Source organism: Moschus berezovskii, chromosome 12 (genome assembly GCF_049115385.1).
Source record: "Moschus berezovskii isolate FMDL1 chromosome 12, NW_MosBer_1.0, whole genome shotgun sequence".
NCBI lineage: Eukaryota > Metazoa > Chordata > Mammalia > Artiodactyla > Moschidae > Moschus > Moschus berezovskii.
The window spans coordinates 13,390,932-13,414,820 of NC_142471.1; the positions used below are offsets into that span (position 1 = coordinate 13,390,932).

At 39.8% G+C, this 23,889-nt stretch overlaps 1 protein-coding gene across 2 annotated transcripts in view; it reads left to right on the forward strand.

Annotated features, from left to right (window-relative positions):
* Positions 1–3,644: 3,644 nt before the first annotated feature.
* The window catches only part of BMS1 (BMS1 ribosome biogenesis factor), a 30,030-nt gene continuing 9,785 nt past the window's right edge, over positions 3,645–23,889 (forward strand). Inside the window, exons 1-15 of one of the 2 annotated variants that reach the window (XM_055425714.2) lie at positions 3,645–3,771; positions 5,190–5,399; positions 6,120–6,310; positions 7,287–7,366; positions 9,399–9,587; positions 10,204–10,346; positions 11,001–11,122; positions 11,858–12,051; positions 13,051–13,190; positions 15,118–15,884; positions 16,098–16,199; positions 17,038–17,195; positions 20,949–21,030; positions 22,886–22,959; positions 23,606–23,782. In XM_055425714.2, the coding sequence (XP_055281689.2) occupies positions 5,224–5,399; positions 6,120–6,310; positions 7,287–7,366; positions 9,399–9,587; positions 10,204–10,346; positions 11,001–11,122; positions 11,858–12,051; positions 13,051–13,190; positions 15,118–15,884; positions 16,098–16,199; positions 17,038–17,195; positions 20,949–21,030; positions 22,886–22,959; positions 23,606–23,782 (2,595 nt within the window). In that variant the 5' untranslated portion in view covers positions 3,645–3,771; positions 5,190–5,223. The remainder of the gene's footprint in view (positions 3,772–5,189; positions 5,400–6,119; positions 6,311–7,286; positions 7,367–9,398; positions 9,588–10,203; positions 10,347–11,000; positions 11,123–11,857; positions 12,052–13,050; positions 13,191–15,117; positions 15,885–16,097; positions 16,200–17,037; positions 17,196–20,948; positions 21,031–22,885; positions 22,960–23,605; positions 23,783–23,889) is intronic. The other variant, XM_055425715.2, reaches the window with a different exon arrangement.

A 23,889-nucleotide genomic window follows, 5' to 3' on the forward strand; every position in this document is an offset into this window, starting at 1 on the left:
GTCGCTCAGTCGTGTCCAACTCTTTGCGAGCCCATGAATCACAGCACGCCAGGCCTCCCTGTCCATCACCAACTCCCGGAGTTCACTCAAACCCATGTCCATCGAGTCGGTGATGCCATCCAGCCATCTCATTCTCTGCCATCCCCTTCTCTTCCCGCCCCCAATCCTTCCCAGCATCAGAGTCTTTTCCAGTGAGTCATCTTGTCGCATTAGTTATAAGCATTCCAGGTTTCTGGTGGAAGTCTTGCAGCTTCTGGTGTTCTGCTTCTGCCGTTCTTTCCATGGACATACACTCTCAATCTAATCCATTAGGTATCTCAATTTTCTTTTGCATTCTCCCCAGGAAATGCAAAAGTGTCCTTCACAACATGGATGTACACTTATGTGGTGGTGGTTCAGTTGCTCAGTTTATCCAACTCTTGCGACCTCATGGACTGTAGCCTGCCAGGCTCCTCTGTCCATGGGATTTTCCAGGCAAGAATACTGGAGTGGATTGCCATTTCCTTCTCCAGGGGATCTTCCTGACCCAGGAATTGAACCTGGGTCTCCTGCATTGCAGGCAGATTTTATAGACTGAGCTATGAGGGAAGCCCATACACTTATACATGTTACTTTCCATTGTCATATACTGTGGCATTAGATCCAAGGAAGATACTTTTCACCACAGTGGTTGTGAAACAAGCATCCTTTTACTTGTGCATTTGGTAGGGTTAGTTGAATCTTACTGATATTTGCAGTCTTGAAATTCATTTTGTATAAAGAACGGTTAACACTGAGGTTTTTTTCCCATGCAAATGCAAGTATCTTCTCATATATGTGTGTCTTTAAGTGCCTTCTCACCATTTCATTGTCAGGGCATAAATCAATGGCACAGTATAACCCAGTACTAGACTGTACACAGCAAACAAGTGAATAATTGAGTAAAAACTGATGATACTGGGTATAGACTGGAGTAACATCCTGGCATAGGAAGGGATCCTTCTCTCAAGTACAGAATTCCTTCAGGTGGACACGGTGGTAATTAACCTGCAGTAACAGGCAGGCAGCAGAGAGCTACATGGGTGGATGTGGTGGTGGAAATCTTTGGTGGTGGGAGTCTCCACTTCCATTTTTTTAGTGAAGTAAGAAGCAAGAAGGGGGAGGTGGTGGGAAGGATCAAAAAAGAGAAGATGAGGTGTGAAATACTCATTTAGAATAACGGCATAGATCAGGCAAAGTTAGAATTATTAAAGTGAGGGCAGTCAGCTTGGTTCTGGGTTTTCCTCCAGTTATGTTTATTTGCATTGCTATAGCATGGAATAGATGGGCAATTGGGGTTTATCCAGGGCTTTCAATTTACCAAGCAGGAATAAAGAGGTGACAGAGAGGTGAGGTTGAGGATGCAAGACACTGATTATAATGATTGACCATGGTCACCCCGCTTATTTAACTTATATGCAGAGTACATCATGAGGAACGCTGGGCTGGAAGAAGCACAAGCTGGAATCAAGATTGCCGGGAGAAATATCAATAACCTCAGATATGCAGATGACACCACCCTTATGGTAGAAAGTGAAGAAGAACTAAAGAGCCTCTTGATGAAAGTGAAAGAGGAGAGTGAAAAAGTTGGCTTGAAGCTCAACATTCAGAAAACGAAGATCATGGTATCTGGTCCCATCACTTCATGGGAAATAGATGGGGAAACAGTGGAAACAGTATCAGACTTTATTATTTTGGGCTCCAAAATCACTGTGGATGCTGATTGCCTCCATGAAATTAGAAGACGCGTATTCCTTGGAAGGAAGGTTATTACCAACCTGGATAGTGTATTAAAAAGCAGAGACATTACTTTGCCAACAAAGGTCCGTCTGGTCAAGGCTATGGTTTTTCCAGTGGTCATTTATGGATGTGAGAGTTGGACTGTGAAGAAAGCTGATCGCCGAAGAATTGGTGCTTTTGAACTGTGGTGCTGGAGAAGACTCTTGAGAGTCCCTTGGACTGCAAGGAGATCCAACCAGTCCATTCTAAGGGAGATCAGTCTTGGTGTTCACTGGAAGGACTGATGCTAAAGCTGAAACTCCAGTACTTTGGCCACTTCATGCGAAGAGTTGACTCACTGGAAAAGACTCTGATGCTGGGAGGGATTGGGGGCAGGAGGAGAAGGGGATGGCAGAGAATGAGATGGCTGGATGGCATCACCAACTCGATGGACATGGGTTTGAGTGAACTCCGGGAGTTGGTGATGGACAGGGAGGCCTGGTGTGCTGTGATTCATGGGGTCGCAAAGAGTCGGACATGACTGAGCGAGTGAACTGAACTGAACTAAACTAATGGACTTGAAACTACTTTACTAGGGAGGGAGAAGTCATAAGGGAATAAGTTAGTACTATATGGGTTGGAGATATGGGTTGAGTCATGAAGTCTTGATTCAGGGCATTAGAGGGAGTAAACTGTAAAGAAAGCAAGTGGTGGTTAGAATGGGATGTTTCTGGGGGTTCCAGTCCTTAGGACAAAGTCCAGGTAGGGTACAATCTTAGGGAGCGTGAAAGCTTCAAGAAGGCAGAGGATAAAAGTGTCATTCATGGAGCCAAGAGGTCCTTGGAAGGATTGTAATATGTATACTGAAATCTCCAAGAAGTGAGGGGAACAGTGTTGCACGATGTCACAAAATTATAACCTCTTCACAAATGAGGGAACTGTGTGCCCTGTACAGTAGCCTCCGAAGCACAGCACAGAGGATATAGAGTTCAAAGAGTGAATACCTGTGGGATGCTGAGGGTGAAAAGCATAGGTGAGCCTAGTTTTAGGAGGCAGAAAAACTGAGCCTCGGGTGCCTTGGTGGGATCATATTGAAACGAAAGTCTCCAGGAGGGAAATTCAAATTCTGAAAATGTACCTAGCACTGCTGGCACTAGAGCATCCCAGATCACCTGAGAGGTGGAAATGGGCAGAGCCCTGGGCAGGGGAGTTGTGCCCCAAGAAAAAGGCAAGAAGTCCACCCCCCAAGGAAAAGCTCCGCTTTCAGGAACAGAAAATGGCCAAAGTATTTCATGCTGGATCAGAGTGTCCTTGCTCTTAAAGTCTGTTGGTCTCAGCAAAAGAGGGTCCTAACACTAAAAGCGTCGTCCTCCAGCTCTGTCATCTTTAAGGATGAGCAACCAGTGCACACGGAGCAACCAGTGCGACTCCCAGTGGAGTGCTACTCCCTTTAGTCAGTTGGAGGATGCAGTACCTGGGGCTTTCGACGTGGATGGGCTCAGTGACGCCGGTGTGACTAGGACAAATGTGTCATTTCTAGCTTTTGTCCCGAACCAGGGCACGGGTACCATGCCGCACCATCATCACGGCCTCGGGGTGAGCCTGGGCGTGTGCGGCGCCGGGTGGGGGGCTCCCAAACCCACCGCAGCAGCGGGGATGCGGCGGCAGAGCGGGGCGGCAGAGAGGGCCGGGGCGGGGCGGGACTGGGCTGTGGGGCGGGGCTGTGGGGCGGGGCGGGGCGGGGCTCTGGGTAGAGCGCACAGCGCAGTCGTTGGCCACTCTCAGCCAATCACAAGCCTTCCTTCTGGCTTTCCTCTGAAAGTCTTCCTCCCGCTGCTCTTTTTCTTTTTCCTCCTTGTTTCCCGCCGGCGTGTAGAGGCCGCTGGTAGGTTACATTTCCGCTTCCGGCGCTGTCCATGCGGGCCTGAGGAAGAGTAGCAGTTGTGAACCGGGTAACGGCCGTGGTCTGGGGGAAGCGGCGGCAGTGGGGTCTTCTGGGCTGGGACTCCGAGAGAGTCGTGAGTCTCGCGCGTGGTAAGGTCCTCCCTCGGTTCTCCTGGACCGTCTGCTCCTGAGGAGCGTCTCTTGCGCGGGCAGACATATTTTGTACCTGCCAGAGAATGAAATTCACTCAGAGAGCCAGGACCGGGAGGGAAGGTGACAGGGAGAGGTGAGAGGTCGTTTCATAGCTGGGTAATCCTAGCAGTGACTTAGACCTGAGCCAGATCTGTTGACTGTAAATTGTGCTTTTCTCATTACCACCACGCCCCCACGCCCCACCCAACCGTAAGAAGGAGAAAGTCAGTACAAGTTCGGAACCAAAATATATTCATAGTAGAGAGGAAAAATAATGTCTCTGAAATTCTACACCTGTTTAGTCAAAGCGTTCCTGGAACCCAGCTCTCCTAACTCCCGGCTAGTGTTTGTCTGGGTGTTTTTTTGTTTTGTTTTGTTTTTTTAACGTTATGCTGGTATGTGTGGCCTTTCTGTTTCCTCTGGTGAGTGTCTGTGGGAAGTCTCTGCCAAGAATTGTGCAGACTTCTGATGTCCCTATAGAGTGTCACAGAACATGGGTTTGGGTTTCCTCCACTAGTTTAGATCTTAGCTGTAGTCCTCTCCGTGTACCGTGCCTAGCTTATTATAGGCCGATGCAAGTATTTATTGAACTGAAATAAAGTTACTACCTTAATTGAATTAAGTAACCTCACCCCCACCTTTTTTTTTCCCCCGAAGCAAGCGCGCAGTGTGTATGCGACCTGATTTCCTAAAAAACTCTCCAGTCTAGTGGTTCCTAATTTATGGGCCATGAATTCCTGGGACTCTCAGAAATCATTGTAAGGGTTTCTGCAAACCATGTGGTGTCCAGGCGTCATCCAGAGTCAGTCACATCTCAGCAGGGAAATATTGCCTTTTTTTTAAATATATATACAAGTATGAGAACTTAAAAATTTTGCGTATTCAACAATTGCTAAAAGTAATACTGCTATTATGTTGGAAGATTATAAAATGATTTTATTTTTCAAAATATCTTAAAAATTTGTAAGTGTGAAAGCCATTTCATTAATCCAGTTGATTTTTAAGGCTGTTTATAGGGTAACCACTAGTCACATGTGGCTATTTAAATTTAGAGTTGAATTAAGTAAAGTTAAATAAAATTTAAAATTCAGTTTCACTAGTTCTCAATACCTACATGTGCCTGGCAGCTATTGTGTTGAAAAATACAGGATATTTAAGACAGAAGTAACCTAAGCAGAGGTAAACAATTTATAGCCAAATAGAAAGAAGTGAAAGTGGGGATAATATGAAGCAGTTCCCCCCCCATTGAGTAACAGGGGTGGGAAATATATATCTCTTTATAAAGATTTAAATGAAATTTACTATTTTTCTCTGGGTTTTTATTTTTATTTTTTTGATTGTAAAATTCTTCCTTGCCTCCATCCCACTCATTGTAGGTTAGAGTTACTTGTGAATTGGTAAAAAGCCACTATGGAGACTAAGGACCAGAAGAAACACAGAAAGAAAAACAGTGGGCCCAAAGCTGAAAAGAAGAAGAAACGGCATCTGCAAGATCTCCAACTTGGTGATGAGGAAGATGCCCGGAAGAGAAACCCCAAAGCATTTGCAGTCCAGTCTGCTGTGCGGATGGCGAGATCCTTTCACAGGTATGTTTAACTGAAGTCTAGTGGTTCTTCAATTTATTCTTTTTAAATAGTAGGAGCCTCTCCAGTTATTTGGGTTCATGAATCTGTTCCAACTCTGAAGGACATGGAGGTGCAACCTGTGTTTCTTTTACTGAAATGTAAGAAGTCTTTCCTGTGGAAGCCACTTAGCCTCCAGCATCTGCATACAGATTGTCTTCTTTTGTCCACGAGAAAAGCTTAAGAATTTATAGAATTTGTAAATTTTAAACAATATCTATGATAACAGGTACACTTGTGTTATTTTCTGGTTATCTTTCATAGAATTACAGTGTGTAGTATTAAATAGCTTTCATTAATGAGTCCTTATTATAGGTACATTAAACGTTATTGAATTAAATTCTTCTAGTAGGAGAGCCAAATTTAACCCCAAAGCCTCTTTTATTTATTATGGTACACTGCCTCCATGTTTGTCTCTTGTTTTCTTTTTAAACTATTAAAGTCAACTAATAAGGCAAACAGATTTAAGGTGTGTATAGTTTTCAACTCTGTACTATTGAAGTCAACCTGATATAAATATATTTACTGAAGTGGTTATTTGGATTGGGACCAGAAGTTAACAGTGTATAATTGTATTCACATATTATCAGTTCTGCTCTCTTTGAAGTCTTTGCTTCTAGGGATAATGTCGTCTATATTGAAAGTGAATTTATTTATTTATTTTTTTAAAAAACAAACAAATAGGACTCAGGATTTGAAGACAAAAAAGCATCACATTCCAGTGGTCGATCGAACTCCACTAGAGCCCCCACCAATAGTGGTGGTCGTGATGGGGCCTCCAAAAGTTGGAAAGAGCACTTTGATTCAGTGCCTCATTCGGAACTTTACCAGACAGAAGCTGACAGAGATCAGAGGCCCTGTAACAATCGTATCAGGTGAGAGGTACTGTCACAGACTGGCATGGCAAGTGTTGTCATCTGGGGGACATGCCTGTCTTTGTTGAACACTTTCTTGACTGGTAAATGCTAAAGTGATATTGTCACTTCATGTTACTGCTCTTGTACTTTTATTGTGGCTGTAGCTTCAGAAAAGGATAGATTCCCCAAGGCAATGTAGATGTATACCTTATTCTGACTGCTATATGGATCTGCAAGCTGTGCTCATCTGAAAGGCTTGCAGACCTGGGTGGGCTGGCTTGGTCGTGGTGAGCACCTTCATTTAACAGATAGTGAGTACCTGCTATGCACCAGGCACAGCTGCTTGCCCTCGTGAAGCCACATGCTTGTGGAAGTGAGGGGAGTTTTGCATTTCTTTTTCCTGTGAGAACTCATCTGCTCTGGGAAATGGCGACCTTTCTAAAGTCTGAGGGAAGATGAAACAAATTCCCATATGACAGTGGTAGAATCTGAAGTCTCTTCTGATAGCAGTAATATATTTGGATTAAGGCTTTTCTTTTTCTTTAAGGCATTCCCATGATTATGACTGATTTCTTTTAGTTTAATTTAAAAATAATGATTGTTATAGGAACTTTCTGTTACATTATGTTTGAGGGTTTTTTCCACTGTTGTGAGAACAGGGAAAACTTTGATAGAGATAGAGGTGTTAACCCACTTCTGAATAGCACGATCATGGCCATCATGAAGCCTGCTTATCTGCCCATCCAGTTGGAATTTTACCTGTTTGAGCACTTGATTCATAAGATAGACTTTTGATACTCTTTTATAGTTAGAGAACATAGCAAGAAAACTAAGATGGAATTTGTTTGATTAGTTTTCTCCCATAAAAATGAATTTCTGATGTACTCTTATGAATGTATAAGGTACTTTACCAGATACAATTAAAAAATCATAACAATTAACAGATTTTTTTCAAGATTTTTTAAAAGTAAAATTTTCATTTTTTCACTTATAGGTAAAAAGCGCAGACTCACCATTATTGAATGTGGCTGTGACATTAACATGATGATTGACCTGGCTAAAGTAGCAGATTTGGTAAGTCGCTGGGGACAGCATAGGTTTCTAATGGGGACTTAGAGCAATGAGATAGGTTATTTATCCCATGTTGAAGGAAAGAAATGTTTAAGATTATAGAAAGAATGATGAGTATCAGGGATACAAAAGATGTGTTTGAATTGGTGATGATAATGATAATTGTTACAATAAAAATAGAATGTGCATAATGAAACGTGTTCCGAAATCTAAAGGCAAATCATAGACCAGAGAAAACCTTTAATGAACATAGCTCATAAAAGAACATTGATGGAACTTCCTTGGTTGTCCAGTGGTTGAAACTCCCTGCTCCCAATGCAGGGGGTCCAGATTCAGTCCCTGGTCGTGGAATTAGATTCCTCCATGCTGCAACTGAAGATCCTGCATGTTGCAGCTAAAAGGTGGCACAACCAAATAAATAAATACATATATTTTTAAAGCTCATTAAGATTTACATATAAGTTTATAATAATACCATTTCTTGGACCTTTACTAGGCACTGTGCTAACTGCTTCTACAAATGTAGCTCAGCTAATCCCTCAGTATGCCTTTGAAGTAAGTAGGTGTTAACTCTAGTTTACATATGATGAAATTGAGGCTCCCAGAAATTAAGCAACTTGTCTCAGGATGGGACCTCTGTTCTTGGTTGTGTCAGAAACTCTGTTCTTAAATTATGATAAAATATGGATCTTTTTACCATATTGGGTAAAAAAATCTCATGACAACTTCTGAGAATTTACAATAGAAAAATCTGTGCTTTACTTAGCATAGGGAAATTTTATAGCCTGATTGAATTTATAGAAATGTTAATGTCTGTTCATTAACTTTAAAACTAGCAAAAATAAAGCCAAAGAGAAAAAAAATTAAACCATATTGATTAGTAAGTGTGGGTTGACAGATGCCTTTTTTTAAAAAATAAAATTTTTGTTTAGCACCTCTGAAGAGCTGTTTGGGACAAGGGCTGCAGATTTTATCCTTTGGCCCAGGAACTCTCCTAAAACATAAAAAGTAATTTAATATAGGTGTTATAGTTGTGCCATCTTAATATCAGAGAAATAAATACTATTCAAATTTTGAATATGTAATGCTACCATTAATAAAAAGAAGTGTTATTGCCAATACAAAATAGTATAAACTTATTAAATCTTTTGTACTTAAAGTGATTGTAAAGTTCAGCATGTCATTAGTTTTTCTTTTATGTAATGTACACCATATACTAATTTTAAAAGCATACACATATTAAGAAAAATGCTTTTCGTATACATATAAGATGTTAAAAGGAACAGATGCCTTTGGTGAGATATTCAAGTTGCTACAGGGTATGCACAATGCATGATTTTTGCTTTCCTTTCTCTGACCCCTCATTCTCAGTCCCCCTCCAGTATCTTTCCAGATATGTATATAAATACACATAAAACCCTTTTAAAGCTCACACTATTCATCATACAAGCTGTTCTGTGCTTTGCTGTTTTTTCACTTAGTATGTCTTGAAGGTGTAAAATAAGTACTATAGTTCAACCTCATTCTTTAAGTATCCAATTATGTAGATACTTAAAGGTTTATTGATTTATTTATTCCAGCTTAATTTGATTGCTCTGTTCTGGGTTGTCACAAAGCCTGTGAAGTCACAGTGAAGGCGCACTGGTATATGGATTTGTGTGCACGTGTGTGAAAATTGGAGGAGTAATAGTAGAGTCACTTATCTTCAGTTGACAAAGGGTAGTGCTCTGCCCTATCATGGTGATTCCCTAAGTAATCATTTGATTTAGTCTAGAGCAGGAATTGGCAAGCTTTTTCTATAAAGGACGACATAATAGATATCTTAGGCTTGTGGGTCCCAGTTTCTGTTGTAGTTACTAAGTTGGCAGTTGTAGTGCCAATGCAGTGTAGACAGTATATAAACAAATCAGCCTGGCTGCGTTCCAGTAGAACTTTAGTTATAAAACAAGTGATAGGCCAGGTTTGGCTCATGAGCCATAGTTTGGTGGTGGTCTATTTTGGGTAGCCTCCTTAAGAAATTGTGTCTTCTGTTTAGGTTTTGATGCTTATAGATGCCAGCTTTGGGTTTGAAATGGAAACATTTGAATTTCTAAACATCTGCCAAGTACATGGCTTTCCTAAAATTATGGGTGTTCTCACTCACCTGGATTCCTTCAAGCATAATAAGCAACTGAAGAAAACGAAGAAGCGACTAAAACATAGGTTCTGGACAGAAGTCTACCCGGTAGGAAGAGAATTAATTATTGAATACTAACACTGTAATCCTTTGAAAATAGAATAAGTAGGAGAGATTAACAAACATCTCTACAGGATCACCTCCTTAGTTTCCTTCATATATCTGTTCATAGTCCCTGGAATATTGCTTTTAGATAGTCTTTGTTCTGGACCTCTTTCTGTGTCTCATTTGTCTCTGCATCCGTCCTGCACCAGGCAGTGTCTCGCTCTTAAGTATTTTGAATTTGTGATTTAATAGAATTTATCCAAAGTTTTTCCTTGTTGCGGGACTGGGAACTACAGTGCACGCACACTGCCCCTCGTTCCTCTCCCCCATACCACTGTGTCCCATCCGTCATAGAATTTTTTTTGTGCTCAGGAGCCTATGTTCCTTATGTACCATACTCCAGACACATGCCACTGCTTAACTTGAAACTAAATATATTTGCAGTTTTGTCCCTTCAAAGCCCTAACAATATGAATCCTGAAAGAAGCCAGAGACGTTGTGGAAGCGTTGGCACAGTGGGTTGCTAGAAGTCTCCCTTTCTTAGAATTGCTTCTTTGAAGGCCTTTATTTTGGTGCTGTATTGACAAGAATTTAATTTTTTGTTTTTCTTAATATTTAGGGTGCCAAACTATTTTACCTTTCTGGAATGGTACACGGAGAATACCAAAACCAAGAAATTCACAATCTGGGCCGTTTTATTACAGTTATGAAGTTTCGACCTCTTACGTGGCAAACTTCTCACCCTTATATCCTGGCAGACAGGTAAAAAGTGAATGTAAACTTTTTCCTTCCTGACTCATGTGTTTCAAAACTAAAAAAGGTTAGCTTATTTTGTCTTAATTATTGAAAGTATGGAGAGAAGTATAGTTGATGGAAAATATCTACTGTTTTTGTACCATTACTTATAGACACTATGGCTTCAGGAGTGAAAAATAGTATGAAATGTTCAAAAAAATATGAGGATTTTGAAGGCTATAGGATGTGGGCCCCATTCTACTGTTTGAGCCTTAATTCTCAGTGATGCTGTTTTGGACTGTGGTGCTCCGGTTACTCTGATGTGCCATGTGCTCTCCTTTCTTTATACATTTTTCATATTTTTTATCAACCTGGAATCCCTTGAAGGGTTTTTCTGGATTTGTTCTCTACTTTTCCTTAACCCCAGGTGCATGTCATTTCCCATTTCTGGTGTCTCCCTTATGGAATATGAATCCTGTAGAGCCTAAGAGAGATATAGTCAGGTGTTGCTTCTTTTCCTCTGGTAGATGGTGAACTCTGCTCCCTTAGTTTTGTATTTTTATACTTTTCTAAATAATATGTGTAGTGAATAACTGAATGTGAGAATCATTGAAATGTGAAGAGAGTTATAAGAACTCTGACATTTATTTCTGCCATTTAATATTGGGTTTGTTTTTCTAGGATGGAAGATTTGACAAACCCAGAAGACGTTCGAACAAATAACAAGTGTGACCGGAAGGTGTCTCTTTATGGTTATTTAAGGGGAGCACACTTGAAAAACAAAAGCCAAGTTCACATACCAGGTATCCTTTTTCTGTAAAATATATTTGTAGAACTCTTGGCATGACTTCAGTTCTCAGTTCAGTGGCTCAGTCATATCCGACTCTTTGCAACCCCATGGACTGCAGTACGCCAGGCTTCCTTGACCAATACCAACTCCTGGAGCTTGTTCAAACTCATGTCCATTGAGTCAGTGATGCCATCCAACCATCTCATCCTCTGTCATCCCCTTTCCTCCTGCCTTTAATCTTTCCCAGCATCAAGGTCTTTTCCAGTGAGTCAGTTCTTCACATCAGGTGGCCAAAGTATTATAGCTTCAGCTTCAGCATCAGTCCTTCCAATGAACACCCAGGACTGATCTCCTTTAGGATGGACTGGTTGGATCTCCTTGTAGTCCAGGGGACTCTCAAGAGTCTTCTCCAGCACCACAGTTCAAAAGCATCAGTTCTCAAGAAAAACGGAAAATGGCCAAACAAGATAAAGCCATCTTGCTGAAGTTTTGGAGGAGCCTGGTGGGCTGCAGTCCATGGGGTCGCTAAGAGTCGGACACGACTGAAGCGACTCAGCAGCAGCAGCAGCGCTATATTGGTCAGCAGAGGTGCTGAGTTGACCAGATGTCCTCTACTTTGATGGTGCTTAGTTGGACAGGCCCAGTGCTGGTGTCAGCCTCCGCCCTTGTGGTTGAAGCCTTCTGTCTGTGTCATTTCTGCCACCAGTCACTTTTCAGCGAACGCCAACTTTCTGTGTCTGTCTTCCAGGTGTAGGAGATTTTGCTGTGAGTGACGTCAGTTTCCTCCCAGACCCTTGTGCACTGCCTGAACAACAAAAGAAGCGCTGTTTAAATGAGAAGGAGAAGTTGGTGTACGCACCTCTCTCTGGAGTTGGTGGTGTGCTGTACGACAAAGATGCTGTCTATGTGGACCTTGGAGGCAGCCATGGCTTCCAGGAATCGGTGAGAGAGAAGTCATGGGAAGTAATGTAGTCAGCTTTTATTTAACGAAGCTTTTTATCTTTATTCATATGTATGGTAAAGACCACAGTGCATGTTGTAAATGTTCAGAATATGTAAGTACAACAGGCAGAAAGGAACAGTCATGTACTCCATACATCCCTGCTGCCAAGACACACCAGGGATCCCACGTCACCCAGTGTGAGCTTTGGAAGCAATTTGGTACTTCCCATTTCTCCAGCTCTCTTTGGTCATTCTCTTTTCTTTCTGTTTTTCTCTAAACATATACATATTTACTTAGATTATATTCTAGATTATTATATATTATATGCAGATATCATGTACATAGTATTTGTGTGTTAGAGAGACAGATAGTATTTGTTACATGCTGACTCTAAATGCTTTTGCAACTTCTGGGAAGCACCTAAGAATATGTGAATCTGTTTTTCCCCATATTTGCTGCAGGCTTTTCGTAGCCATGTTGTATTTCATTGTATAGATAAACTTTGTTTACTGAACCAATCATTGGGGGACTGTGGGGCTCAGTCCCAGTGACCCCTGGTTTGAGCAGTTGAGTGCTATAGTAAGTGCCCTCACACATGCAGCTCTGCTCACTGGGAGGGATCTTGTTATGTAGTAAATTCCTTGAAGTACAATGTTTATATCAGAAGATAACACATTTTTTAAAAACTAGACTCCAAATTTTTATTTCTTTGACTGTTCTGAAATGAAATTTTTCTGTAATTGCTTTCTATAGCATTGGCAACACAATATTCAGGTTATCAGGTTATTTACTCCATGAAGTTTAGAAGAGTTTAATGAGGACAGAGATCAGTTGTAGGCTTTGTTGTAGGAATTCTTTTTGTTTGTTTGTTCGAGGCAGTAAGAAAGGTTCTCAGAAACTGTGTTTAAGGTAATTTTGAGAAACTGATTGAAACCATTGTGTTTTTCTTCAGAAACCTAGTGCGTTCCTCACTTTCCCTTTCTTGGTGGCCTTGACAGGAGGAGGTGAGGCCCACTCATGAACTGGTCCAGAGTCTCATTTCCACCCATTCCACTATTGATGCCAAGATGGCTTCAAGTAGAGTGACACTGTTTTCTGATTCCAAACCACTGGGGTCAGAAGATATAGATAATCAAGGGTAAGTGTGCTATTTTTCTATTCTTAATATTTTTTTAAAAAAACTTTATTATGTAAGATTATATTGTACATCATTTTGCTGCCATAAAGCATTTTGATGGGATTCATCCATGGTGGTTTGGTCGTGCTTTGCTTTGTATGTGCTTCTGTTTCTGAGGGCTCTTCACTTATGTGACGATACATGGAAATATTTTCTTGAAATTATATGAAGGATTCAGTTTTCACAGACTCACAATACTTCTCAAACATTACAAAGCCTTTTCCATGGGTTGCTTTTATTTCTTAGGAGTCCTGAAGTCACTTGATTTTAATTGGCCAAAATAACAGGCAGAGTTCAGGTCTCTGTCTAGAAGCCACATACCTTGTCTCTAAAATTTTTACTTAGATTGTGTTGTAATATCTCCTGTGGGTTAATTTTGACTAATATCTGACTTATGTGAATTATTTTCAGTCTGGGTTGGGAATTTGTATATATCTATACATAGTGGGTATTTTGGTGGTATGTAAGTAGTAGTGACTTATGACTGCTAATAAAAATTAGTCTGAAAATGATTGAGATTATCTCCTTTATAACTTATATATATATATATATATATACACAAAAGCAGGAAAACATTTTTAGAAAAAATTCGTCAGCTGCCCTCTAACTAGCAGACGGTATATTGTGGTAGTTAAATTCAGTGTGTCTACCATTTTGGGGAAATCAATTTCCTAATATCTCATAGGAGTTATGATGATTAAACACAGTAGTGCCCATGCACTACTTAGCATGGTGCCTGACAGATAAGAAGGATCACTAAAAGGTCCCTGTTAATATGATCATTATTATTAGCTATTACCATTTTTGAGCATTCCTCTAATCATTCATGGATACTTTAAGATAGTTACAGTTAGTTATAATACATGTAAAATTTTTGTATCTAATTGTAAGCATTTGCTTTTTCTATACATTCTTTTTATACAGTCATCATTTTGTTATTGATATATTCTAGCTTACACATTTTCATTTAGTACAATTTTTAATATTTTTCTAATTGATTTTTTTCACAGTTTTATATAATGCTGCTACATTAAATAGCTTGATAGTTTTTTATTTCTTACCCCAATTTTGGCATCTTGATTCTTCTTTATAAATTATTGCATTGGTGATTTAAAAATGGCAGTATTCATAATCTGTTACTGCTTCTATGTTTTTTAGCTGGCATTCTTTGACACAGAGCTTTCACCTTTTTATTTTAGTATCACAGTTGAATAATGGGCCTTAAAAGGGGAATTTCCCAGCAGTCCAGTGGTTAGCACTCGGAGCTTTTACTGATGGGGCCTGGGTTTGATCCCTGGTTTGAAAACTAAAATCTCTCAACCTGTGGGGGCAGCCCCCCAAGAAAAAAATTTGGTTGTTATTTTGCGATTACTATCATTATTGCTTGTGATGCCTTTATTGTCCCTTCAGTCTGTCTTCTGTGTCCTTTTGGCATGTTCCTGTTAGTGCCAGAGCACGTCTTGCTTTCTAATAATAGGATATTTCAGGCTTGCTTTGTACTTTCCCTGCCTTGGACCTGGAGTCAGTTATTTCCCTGAGGATCATCTGTTTCAAGCTTGGAAATAATGGGTTTTCTAAAAGATCTATTAAGTGCCCACTTTCCTTTTGAGCCATTTCTTTCTAAAATTAGACTTTTTTTAAAAAATAAAAGTTATCTCTCTATTTTCTCTGTAAGTTCTTTTGAAGAGTGGTACTGCATAAATATACGTGAGTTTACATATGACTATAACTATTCCAGTATTTATCAAATCATTCCTTTATATGCTGTGTCATTAAAACCATTTCTTGACATTATTTTCTGTTTCTTTGCATATTTATTGACTTGCCATCTCTGGCTTAGCTGGTTATTGTACAAATAGAATTATTTTGCATTTTTTTGTTCATATAGGCAGTGGATGCCAAAAGAGGAAAAGCAGGTGGATTTGAAAACTGGTCGAGTGCGTCGGAAAGCCATTTTTGGAGATGAAGAAGAAGATGAGTCTGGAGATAGTGATGATGAAGATGATGAAGACATGTCTGAAGGTGACAGATTGGAAAATAGCTCTAGTGATGATGAAACAGAAGAGGGGCAAGATGCTGAAGTGACTGATAAACAATATATGTCTGATCAAGGTATAAAACGGCAAAAACTTGAGATGGAAGAAGACTTTGAGGTGGATTTGCCAGCGTTTGCTGACAGTGATGATGACCTTGAGAGGAGCTCAGTGGAAGAAGAAGCAGAGGAAGCTGATGAAAGCAGTGAAGAAGAGGATTCCATTGCAGAGGAAGAGAGGGATATTTTAGAATCTAAGGCTGTTAGAGAAGGTGGTAAGCCAGAACTGGTACAAACTGATGATTCAAGTGATAGTTTGAATGTGGAGAAGTCTTTGACAAAGAAAAAAGCAACTTTCACCACTTTAGATTCAGGTCATTGCACGGCTGAAGAGGCATTTGCATCTGAAGATGAACCTGAAGGAAATTCCTCTCTCAGTACAGAGGAGGAGGATTCAGAAAATGAAGAGGCTATTAGGAAAAAGTTTCCAAAACCTTCTCAAGTGGTCAGTAGTCAGAAACTGGGGTCAGGGAACTTAATTGATGAGACCAGTGATATAGAAGACTTACTCAAGGAAGAAGAAAATTATAAGGAAGAAAATAACTATTCCACAGAAACTTCAGGTATGCTAAAATTTATTTAACTGCCATTGTAAACTTGGCACTGAAAGGGTTCTACAGATAGAATGTCTACATTTGAGTTTCTGGTGTTCTGGAGATTTTGTTAACTGTTCAAATATTATAACTCATAAAAGGTTTTCAGGATGAATGAGCAATGAGCTTGAAGCATAGGGGACAGATAAACAGACTTAACTGATGTCTGTGTTGTCTTTTCAGGTGCCCTCAAGTGGAAGGAAGACCTTTCCAGGAAGGCAGCTGAGGCCTTTCTGAGGCAACAGCAAACAACTCCAAACCTTCGAAAGCTTATTTATGGAACAGGTAAAAGAGCTCATTTAGTTTCTTAAACTGTTTTCTGAAAAGGAGATGAGATTGGTTAGAGGATTTCTGTCATACTTTTGATATCCATAAGATATTCCTGGCTGTGTCATATTTTATGTTTGGCAGATGTTTTTAATCATCAGCTGATGAGGACTGTAAATCAGTCATACAAAGTAGATTTATGGGTTTGCCATAAAACAAAACTTTTGATAAGAATACTCTTCTATTATGTCATTTTGTACCCCTTGTAGAAAATCCTTCATGGGAATTTTTTTGTAGAATTTAGTATCAGAAAAAATTCTTTCTCTAAAGGTGTTTTTTCCTCTCTGAGAATGAGTGCTCTGTATAACTCATTCTGTTTGTTCCTTTTACCCTTCTCTGATTTTATATTTTACTAATTTGTGTATATGTTCTTTATGGAAAGAGCTTGACTCAGTAATGCAAAAGACAGAGTGGTGAACCTGATATTGCAGTCCCTATTTACTGTATGATTAGAACAAAGCCAAGGAGTATATGTGAGCTAGAGGCTTTGAATAGGGTTGGTGTTTAATGATTTCTGTTCACGTTTTGCCTGAGTAATCTTAGTGATTAGACTCAACACTCTTCAAGAGAAACTCTTTATGATAGTTGAAAGCTCTGTCATTAAATGTCCCCTCTCTGCCCCAACCCTCAGTATTCTCCCTCCAGACTACATGCTGAGCAGTAGTTTCCTGGCCTTTCTGTGTCTGGCTGATGTGCTTAGGGGTATCACCATATCTACTGCAAAGAGGGAGCCTCAGTGCCAAGTCCTCTAGTGGGTAGATTTGTTCTCACCTTTCTATCATGGTGATTTCTTTAGTGACAGAGGATAATGAAGAAGAAGATGGTGATAATGGGGAAGAGCTTGGAGGGTTGTTTCGTGTCAGCCAGCCTGCCAGCGAGTGTAAGCACAAGGCTGACTCTTTGGACTGCTCCAGATTTCATGTAGAGGCGCCCCATGATTGGGATTTAGAGGAGGTAAGGCTGAATATGAATAGCATATTTAACTCACGAGAGAATTCAGGAATTGTTCTAAAAGATTATATAATTTCAAAATTGCTACCTGTTACTAGGCTTATTTTTATAACATAACAGAGGACATTTCTCCAGATATTGGAATGAGTATTTCATGCACCCTAAGCAGTAAAATGTTCTGAGTTTAGTCAGACCATATGCATGTGTTATGGAACAAAGGAGAATGGTTAGCTCTTAGTGTGGATAGTATTATTAATCTTTATTTTGAAGTGTTGCATGTCGGTTTTCATACATGTGAGATATTTTATGTTTTATAACTAGGAGATATATAGTATCCCTGAGTTAACATTTAGAATTTCTACTATTTGTAAGGAAACAGATATACGTAACACTGGTAAATTTTCATCTCCCACTCATCACTCTCTAGTCACAGAATTCATTCAGTTCTCAGACTTTCAAGGTTTAATCCCATCTTAGACCTCTTGCCCTCTACTTTCTGTTCTGGAATGTTCTTCTGACCTTTCCATGGCTGGCTTCTTTTGATCATTCAGTTTAGTTGAAATGTCAGGGAGGGCCAGTCATTGTCAATTATTTGTTTTAATTTATTTTATATAATCCTTTTTTAGAGGGGGGGCAAAATTTAATACCGATTATAGAAAAACCACATAAAGTAATTGTTTGACTTAATGGCTGACTGGGTGAGTACCTCTGACCACCGTGTGTCCATCCTAGTCACAGTCCACTCTTTTCTACAGAAGAGGGATAACAAAATTATCTGCAAAGAACCATCCGATGTTGCTACTTGTGGCTATTGAGCACTTTAAATGTGGCTACTGAGACAGAAGAACTAAAATTTTAATTTTGTTTGTTTTGTTTGATCTTAATTAGAATTTAAATAACCGCATGTTGTAGCTACCCTCTGGACAACACATCTCAATGTGTTTTGTTGTTGCTTGTTTGGTATCATATCTAAGAAACCATTGTCAAATCTAGAATCATAAAAATTGACTCCTATGATTTTGTGTTAGAGTTTTATAATTTAACTCTTACATTTAAGTCTTTAATACATTTTGAATTAATTTTTGAATTTGCTGTGAGATGAGCCCAACTTCATTCTTTTGCGTGTGGATATCTAATTGTCCTAGCCCCATCTGTTGAAAAATCAGTTCTCTCCTCCATTGACTTGTCCTAAAACCCTGGATGAAAATCACTTGATCATAGATACTTGGGTTTATTTGTGAATTCTTAATTATATTCCATTTATCTATACAGCTATCCTTGTGCTAGTTTCATAGTATTTTGATTATCATTTCATTGTAAGTTTTGAAATTAGGAAGTTCATCTCCTGACTTCGTTCTTTTTCAAGAATATTTTTCCTTTACTGCCTCCTTTGGATTTTCACTATGTTAGAGTCAACTTTTCCATTTCTACAAAGAAACCAGCTGGGATTCGGATAAGAATTGCTTTCGATCTGTATTTGGGTAGTATCAATACCTTAATAACGGAGAAGGCAATGGCAAGCCACTCCAGTACTCTTGCCTGGAAAATCCCATGGACGGAGGAGCCTGGTAGGCTGCAGTCTGTGGGGTCGCTGAGGGTCGGACACGACTGAGCGACTTTACTTTCACTTTTCACTTTCACACATTGGAGACGGAAATGGCAACCCACTCCAGTGTTCTTGCCTGGAGAATCCCAGGGAAGGGGAGCCTGGTGGGCTGCCGTCTATGGGGTCACACAGAGTCGGACACGACTGAAGTGACTTAGCAGCAGCAATACCTTAATAATATTGTCTTCTAATATGTTAACGTAGGATTTATGTAAATATTTACGTAGATATTTCTGTCAAGATAATTCTTTATGTAGATAATTCTTTGTGTCAAGATATATCATTTATGTAGATATTTTCTGTCAGTAATGTTTTGTAGTTATCAGAGTATCAGCTTTGCACTTTTGTTGAATTTATTGCTAGTGTTCTTTTTTAAAAGAAATATTTATTTGGCTGCATCTGGTCTTCATTACAGCATGTGGGATCTTTGTTGTGGTGTGCAGGCTCTAGAGTACGGGGTCTCAGTGGTTGCAGCACTGATAGTTTTCCTGTGGATTCCTCAGGGTTTTCCATATGTAAAATCATACCACCTGTGAATAGAAATAGTTATTCTTTCTGAACTGGATTCCTTTTATTTAAATTTCTTGCCTAATGGCCCTGACTAGAACATCTAGTACAGTGTTGGATAGAAGTGGTGAGAGGAGACATCCTTATCTTAGAGGGAAAGTTTTCTCAGTTTTTCATTGTTAAGTATGACGTTAGCTGTGTGTTTTTTAAAGGATGCCCTTTATCAAATTTAGGAAGTTCCTGTCTAAGTTGTTGAGTGTTTTTCATCATGGAGGGTCTGTTTTTGAAAATTTGATCCCTGGTTTCCATAAGTCAGTTGTTAAGCTTCATGACAGCAAGGATCTTCTTAGAACAGTTTGTCATTCAGTGCCTGCAAAGCTTCTTGGCGTAGAACAGATGTTCAGTAATAATTAGTGAGTGATTCTAGACATGAAGGGATGAGTGAATGCACAGACTTGCTTTTGCAACCATTGTAATCATACTAGCTTCGGGGCGATTTTTTCTTTTTTTTGGAGCGCACCACTCAATGTGGCATGTGGGATCTTAGTTACTTGACCAAGGATTGAACCTGTACCCCTTGCAGTAGAAGTGCAGAGTCTTGACCACTGAACTGCCAGGGAAGTCCCCCAAAGCTACTCTTCAGTTCAGTTCAGTTCAGTTCAGTCGCTCAGTCGTGTCTGACTCTCCGCGACCCCATGAATCACAGCACGCCAGGCCTCCCTGTCCATCACCAACTCCCGGAGTACACTCAAACTCATGTCCACAGAGTCGGTGATGCCATCCAGCCATCTCATTCTCCGTCGTCCCCTTCTCCTCCCGCCCCCAACCTTTCCCAGCATCAGAGTCTTTTCCAGTGAGTCAACTCGTCGCATGAGGTGGCCAGAGTATTGCAGTTTCAGCTTTAGCATCAGTCCCTCCAATGAACATCCAGGATTGATCTCCTTTAGAATGGACTGGTTGGATCTCCTTGCAGTATAAGGGACTCTCAAGAGTCTTCTCCAGCACCACAGTTCAAAAGCATCGATTCTTCGGCGATCAGCTTTCTTCACAGTGGGGTTATATATGAAAAACATGAATCATGATCAAAATGTTATATGAAGATTTGAGCCCTTGGCAGTGAGTGACGTGTGCTGTCTTAGGTCACGTTCCCTAGGAAGCACTCTGAAACACAGAGTTGTGTACAAGTTTTAGTCTATATTTGAGAAGCGCACCTAGCATCTACTACATGTATATATTGGATGATTTAGCAGATCTGGGACTGGGAGCCTCAGTACTTCTTTGCAGGGTTGTTCTCATACAAGACATTTTGTCTTTGTTAGAATATTGGCTAGAAGAATTAAGTTTTCAAACAGCCATGATAAGTACAGATTAATGGATTGTTAAATGACTGTTTACTTATGAAGTCACTAGGCAGATAGTATTTCCCTATCCACTGTTAATGGTATGATATATATGTTTTTATCTCTGTTATTATACTATCTATGTCAAAGTTTCCATGAAAATATCCATAGAATTAAAATGAATGTATCTGTAGAAGTATCTTGAAAAATATTTAAAGGCAAATTGTCAGCTACTGTTTCTAAAAGCGGTTACTTATTGAATGATTGGAGCCTGTCAACTGAGTGCTGACCTTTCTGTATAAGGTTATGAACAGTATCAGAGATTGCTTCGTGACTGGGAAGTGGGAAGAGGATAAAGATGCAGCCAAGATCTTAGCAGAAGATGGTAAGTAAAGTACTGTATTCTTCAGAGAAGACTGCCTTCTCTATGTCTTATTTTCTTCCATATCTTTAATAGTCAAGTTGAAGATGCTAGTCAATTGTGAAATTCTTTGGGCATCTTCTTTGCTTGGTTCTGCCTGGATGCATATTGTGTCTAAGGTAGAAGAGGAGAGTCTCATGGCAAGTGGAATTCCCCCTTGCTGATAACCCCTGGGCACCTGGTATATCTCAGTGGAGAAAAGGAGATGCAAGCTCTTTGGGAAAGTGAGCACTTTCCTTCATCACTTACTGTCAGTAGGATTCCTGATTTACCTGGATTGCTGGTGAGATCTAGTTCAGTCTGAGGCAAGAATGAGCTTGCCTGGGCTGCCTTCTCTTGCTGCTTGGGGTTGGGAAACACTGGCGTTAAGTTGCTTTTCTGTGGGTTGTGGTATAGGGGGACATAGGCCACTCTGTCCTTCCCCTGGTCCTGGGGACCCTCACCAACCCATCTTTGTCTTCCCACCTTTGAGAGTTCTCCTTTGGTTGTCCCTTGTGCTCTTGCATCATTTCTGGAATTGATGGTTATACACAGGAGGAGCAGAGGAAATATGTCTATACCATCTTTTCCAGACTAGAAAGCCTTGGTGATTATTTTCATTGTAACTATGTAAACAAGAGAATTAGAATCTTTATGATACTGAATCTTATTTCCAAACACATGGTAGTCTATTTGTTCAGTAGATAATACTAATAATACCTTCTTCATTGAGCTATGTTGAAGAAGGTAGTTAAGGAACTTAACTTAGAGCAGTGCCTAGTATGTGAAGCACTTAAAAGCATCAGCTAAGGTTATTCCATGTGTCCTTTAAAAAGCATATTAAAACTTTTAGCATTTTTAAAGTGAAGTTCCAGCACATTTCTTGTTTAGATTAGTCCTAAGTATTTCATCCTTTTTTATTTTTATTACAAATGAAATCTTCCCATCTTTTGTATCTCTTCGGTCCTTGCTTTTTGTTACATGAAAATATTTTGATACCTTTCTAAGTGATGCCTCCCAAAGTTTAACTTCTCTGTTTCTTTTAAGGGTAGGATCCATAACTAAACTTAGAGCTCTAAAAATGAATGAATGCACACTTCTTCTGGGCTCGACATCCTTTTGGATACTACTGTTACTCTCAATACTGTTTCATGTAATCTAAGATTTTCCCTGGGCTTCCCTGGTGGTTCAGTGGTGAAGAATCCATCTGCTAATGCAGGAGATTTGGTTTTGATCCCTGAGTTGAGAAGATCTTCTGGAGAAGGAAATGGCAACCCACTCCAGTATTCTTGCCTGGGAAATCTCATGGACAGAGGAGCCTTACGGGCTACAGTCCATGGAGTCACGAAAGAGTAAGACACAACTTAGTGACTAAACAATAACAACAAGATTTTCCCTAGGTATATCATATGGTTGTACTGTGTTAATCTTATATTGAGACTCTTTCACATGTGTTGTTCTCATGACATGGATTTTCAAGTCATTCTTTGAACTTTTGGTTTGGGGACTGATGTACATGGCCATGCTTGCTACCTCTGTATGCTTCTCTACTCCAGAATGTCTATCACTAATCCTGGGAAAATAGCTCTTGGCTAAGTGGGATTTTGAAGTAAAATATGGAAAAGTGGATTAAGTTCATTTACTTAACCTAAATAGGTGATGAAATACAAAATTTGACAAGAAAAAGAAGGCTGTGTACATGCAGGATTCTTTAGGGGTATGTAGCTGTAAGAACGATGAAAATGACATTTGCGATCCTGAGCTTCTCAGCTAATCAACACTTAGTCTAGGTGGTGCTAGAGTGCCATGCAGGGGAGTCATTTGAATGTTCTTTTCCCAGAGGAGCTCTATGGTGACTTTGAAGACCTGGAAACAGGGGATGTGCACAGGGGAAAACCAGGCCCGGATACTCAGGTATGACTTGGCCATGGCTCGCCATCAGCCACTGGCCCTTCCTTGATCTGTGGTCGGTATGTTCTGCAGGGGGCCCCATGTTGAGAAACACAGGTCTTGCTTATCTGTGTAGATTACAGACTGGATGAATTTCTTCCTAAAAGTGAAGTGGGTGAGAACAGAGTAAAAGATGTTGGTTTATTTGTTATCCTTGATTCCTTCAGTTTTTTGAGTGATACTTATTATCTCTTCTTCTTGTTATGATTCTTCAGTCATTGAAAGTTTTAGCTCCTGAGTCACTATCATTTGTCATCATTTTCCTCTTCTTACACTAAGTGCTGTTTTAAAAAAACGAATTCCCTGTTCTCCCTAATATTTTTTAGAACAGTTCCTGGGAACGTTTCGGTTGGGGATACTTGCTGTTACTTTTATTCATGTTTGGCATTCCCAGCCATATTAAGGAATTGCAGTTACTTGTAATGTAGTTATCTAAATGTCTCTTGTTGCAGTGCATGTTATTTAAAGCCAAAGGCTTTGTTTTACTTTGTTTTCATGATGAACATAACTATGATTTTTGCAACTCAAATAGAACTCTTAAAATCTGCCGTAATATTTAAAGAAAGGTCTCCACAAATTTTCACAAAATTTACTCTTCTGGAAATTTAAGATCGAAGATGTGGAGGAAGAAGTTAAAGAAGAAATTGACCCCAGTGCAGAGGAAAGTGCCAAGAAAAAGCATTTAGATAAAAAGAGAAAATTGAAGGAGATGTTTGATGCAGAATATGATGAAGGAGAAAGCACATACTTTGATGATCTTAAAGGAGAAATGCAGAAACAAGCACAGGTGAGAAAACTCAGTTCCTATCAGCCTTATTTCAGTGTTGTAGTAGTGATGTGACTATGTAACTTTGTTTAGGTCTCAGCTCCCTGACCTGCGTCTGGGCCTCTTGT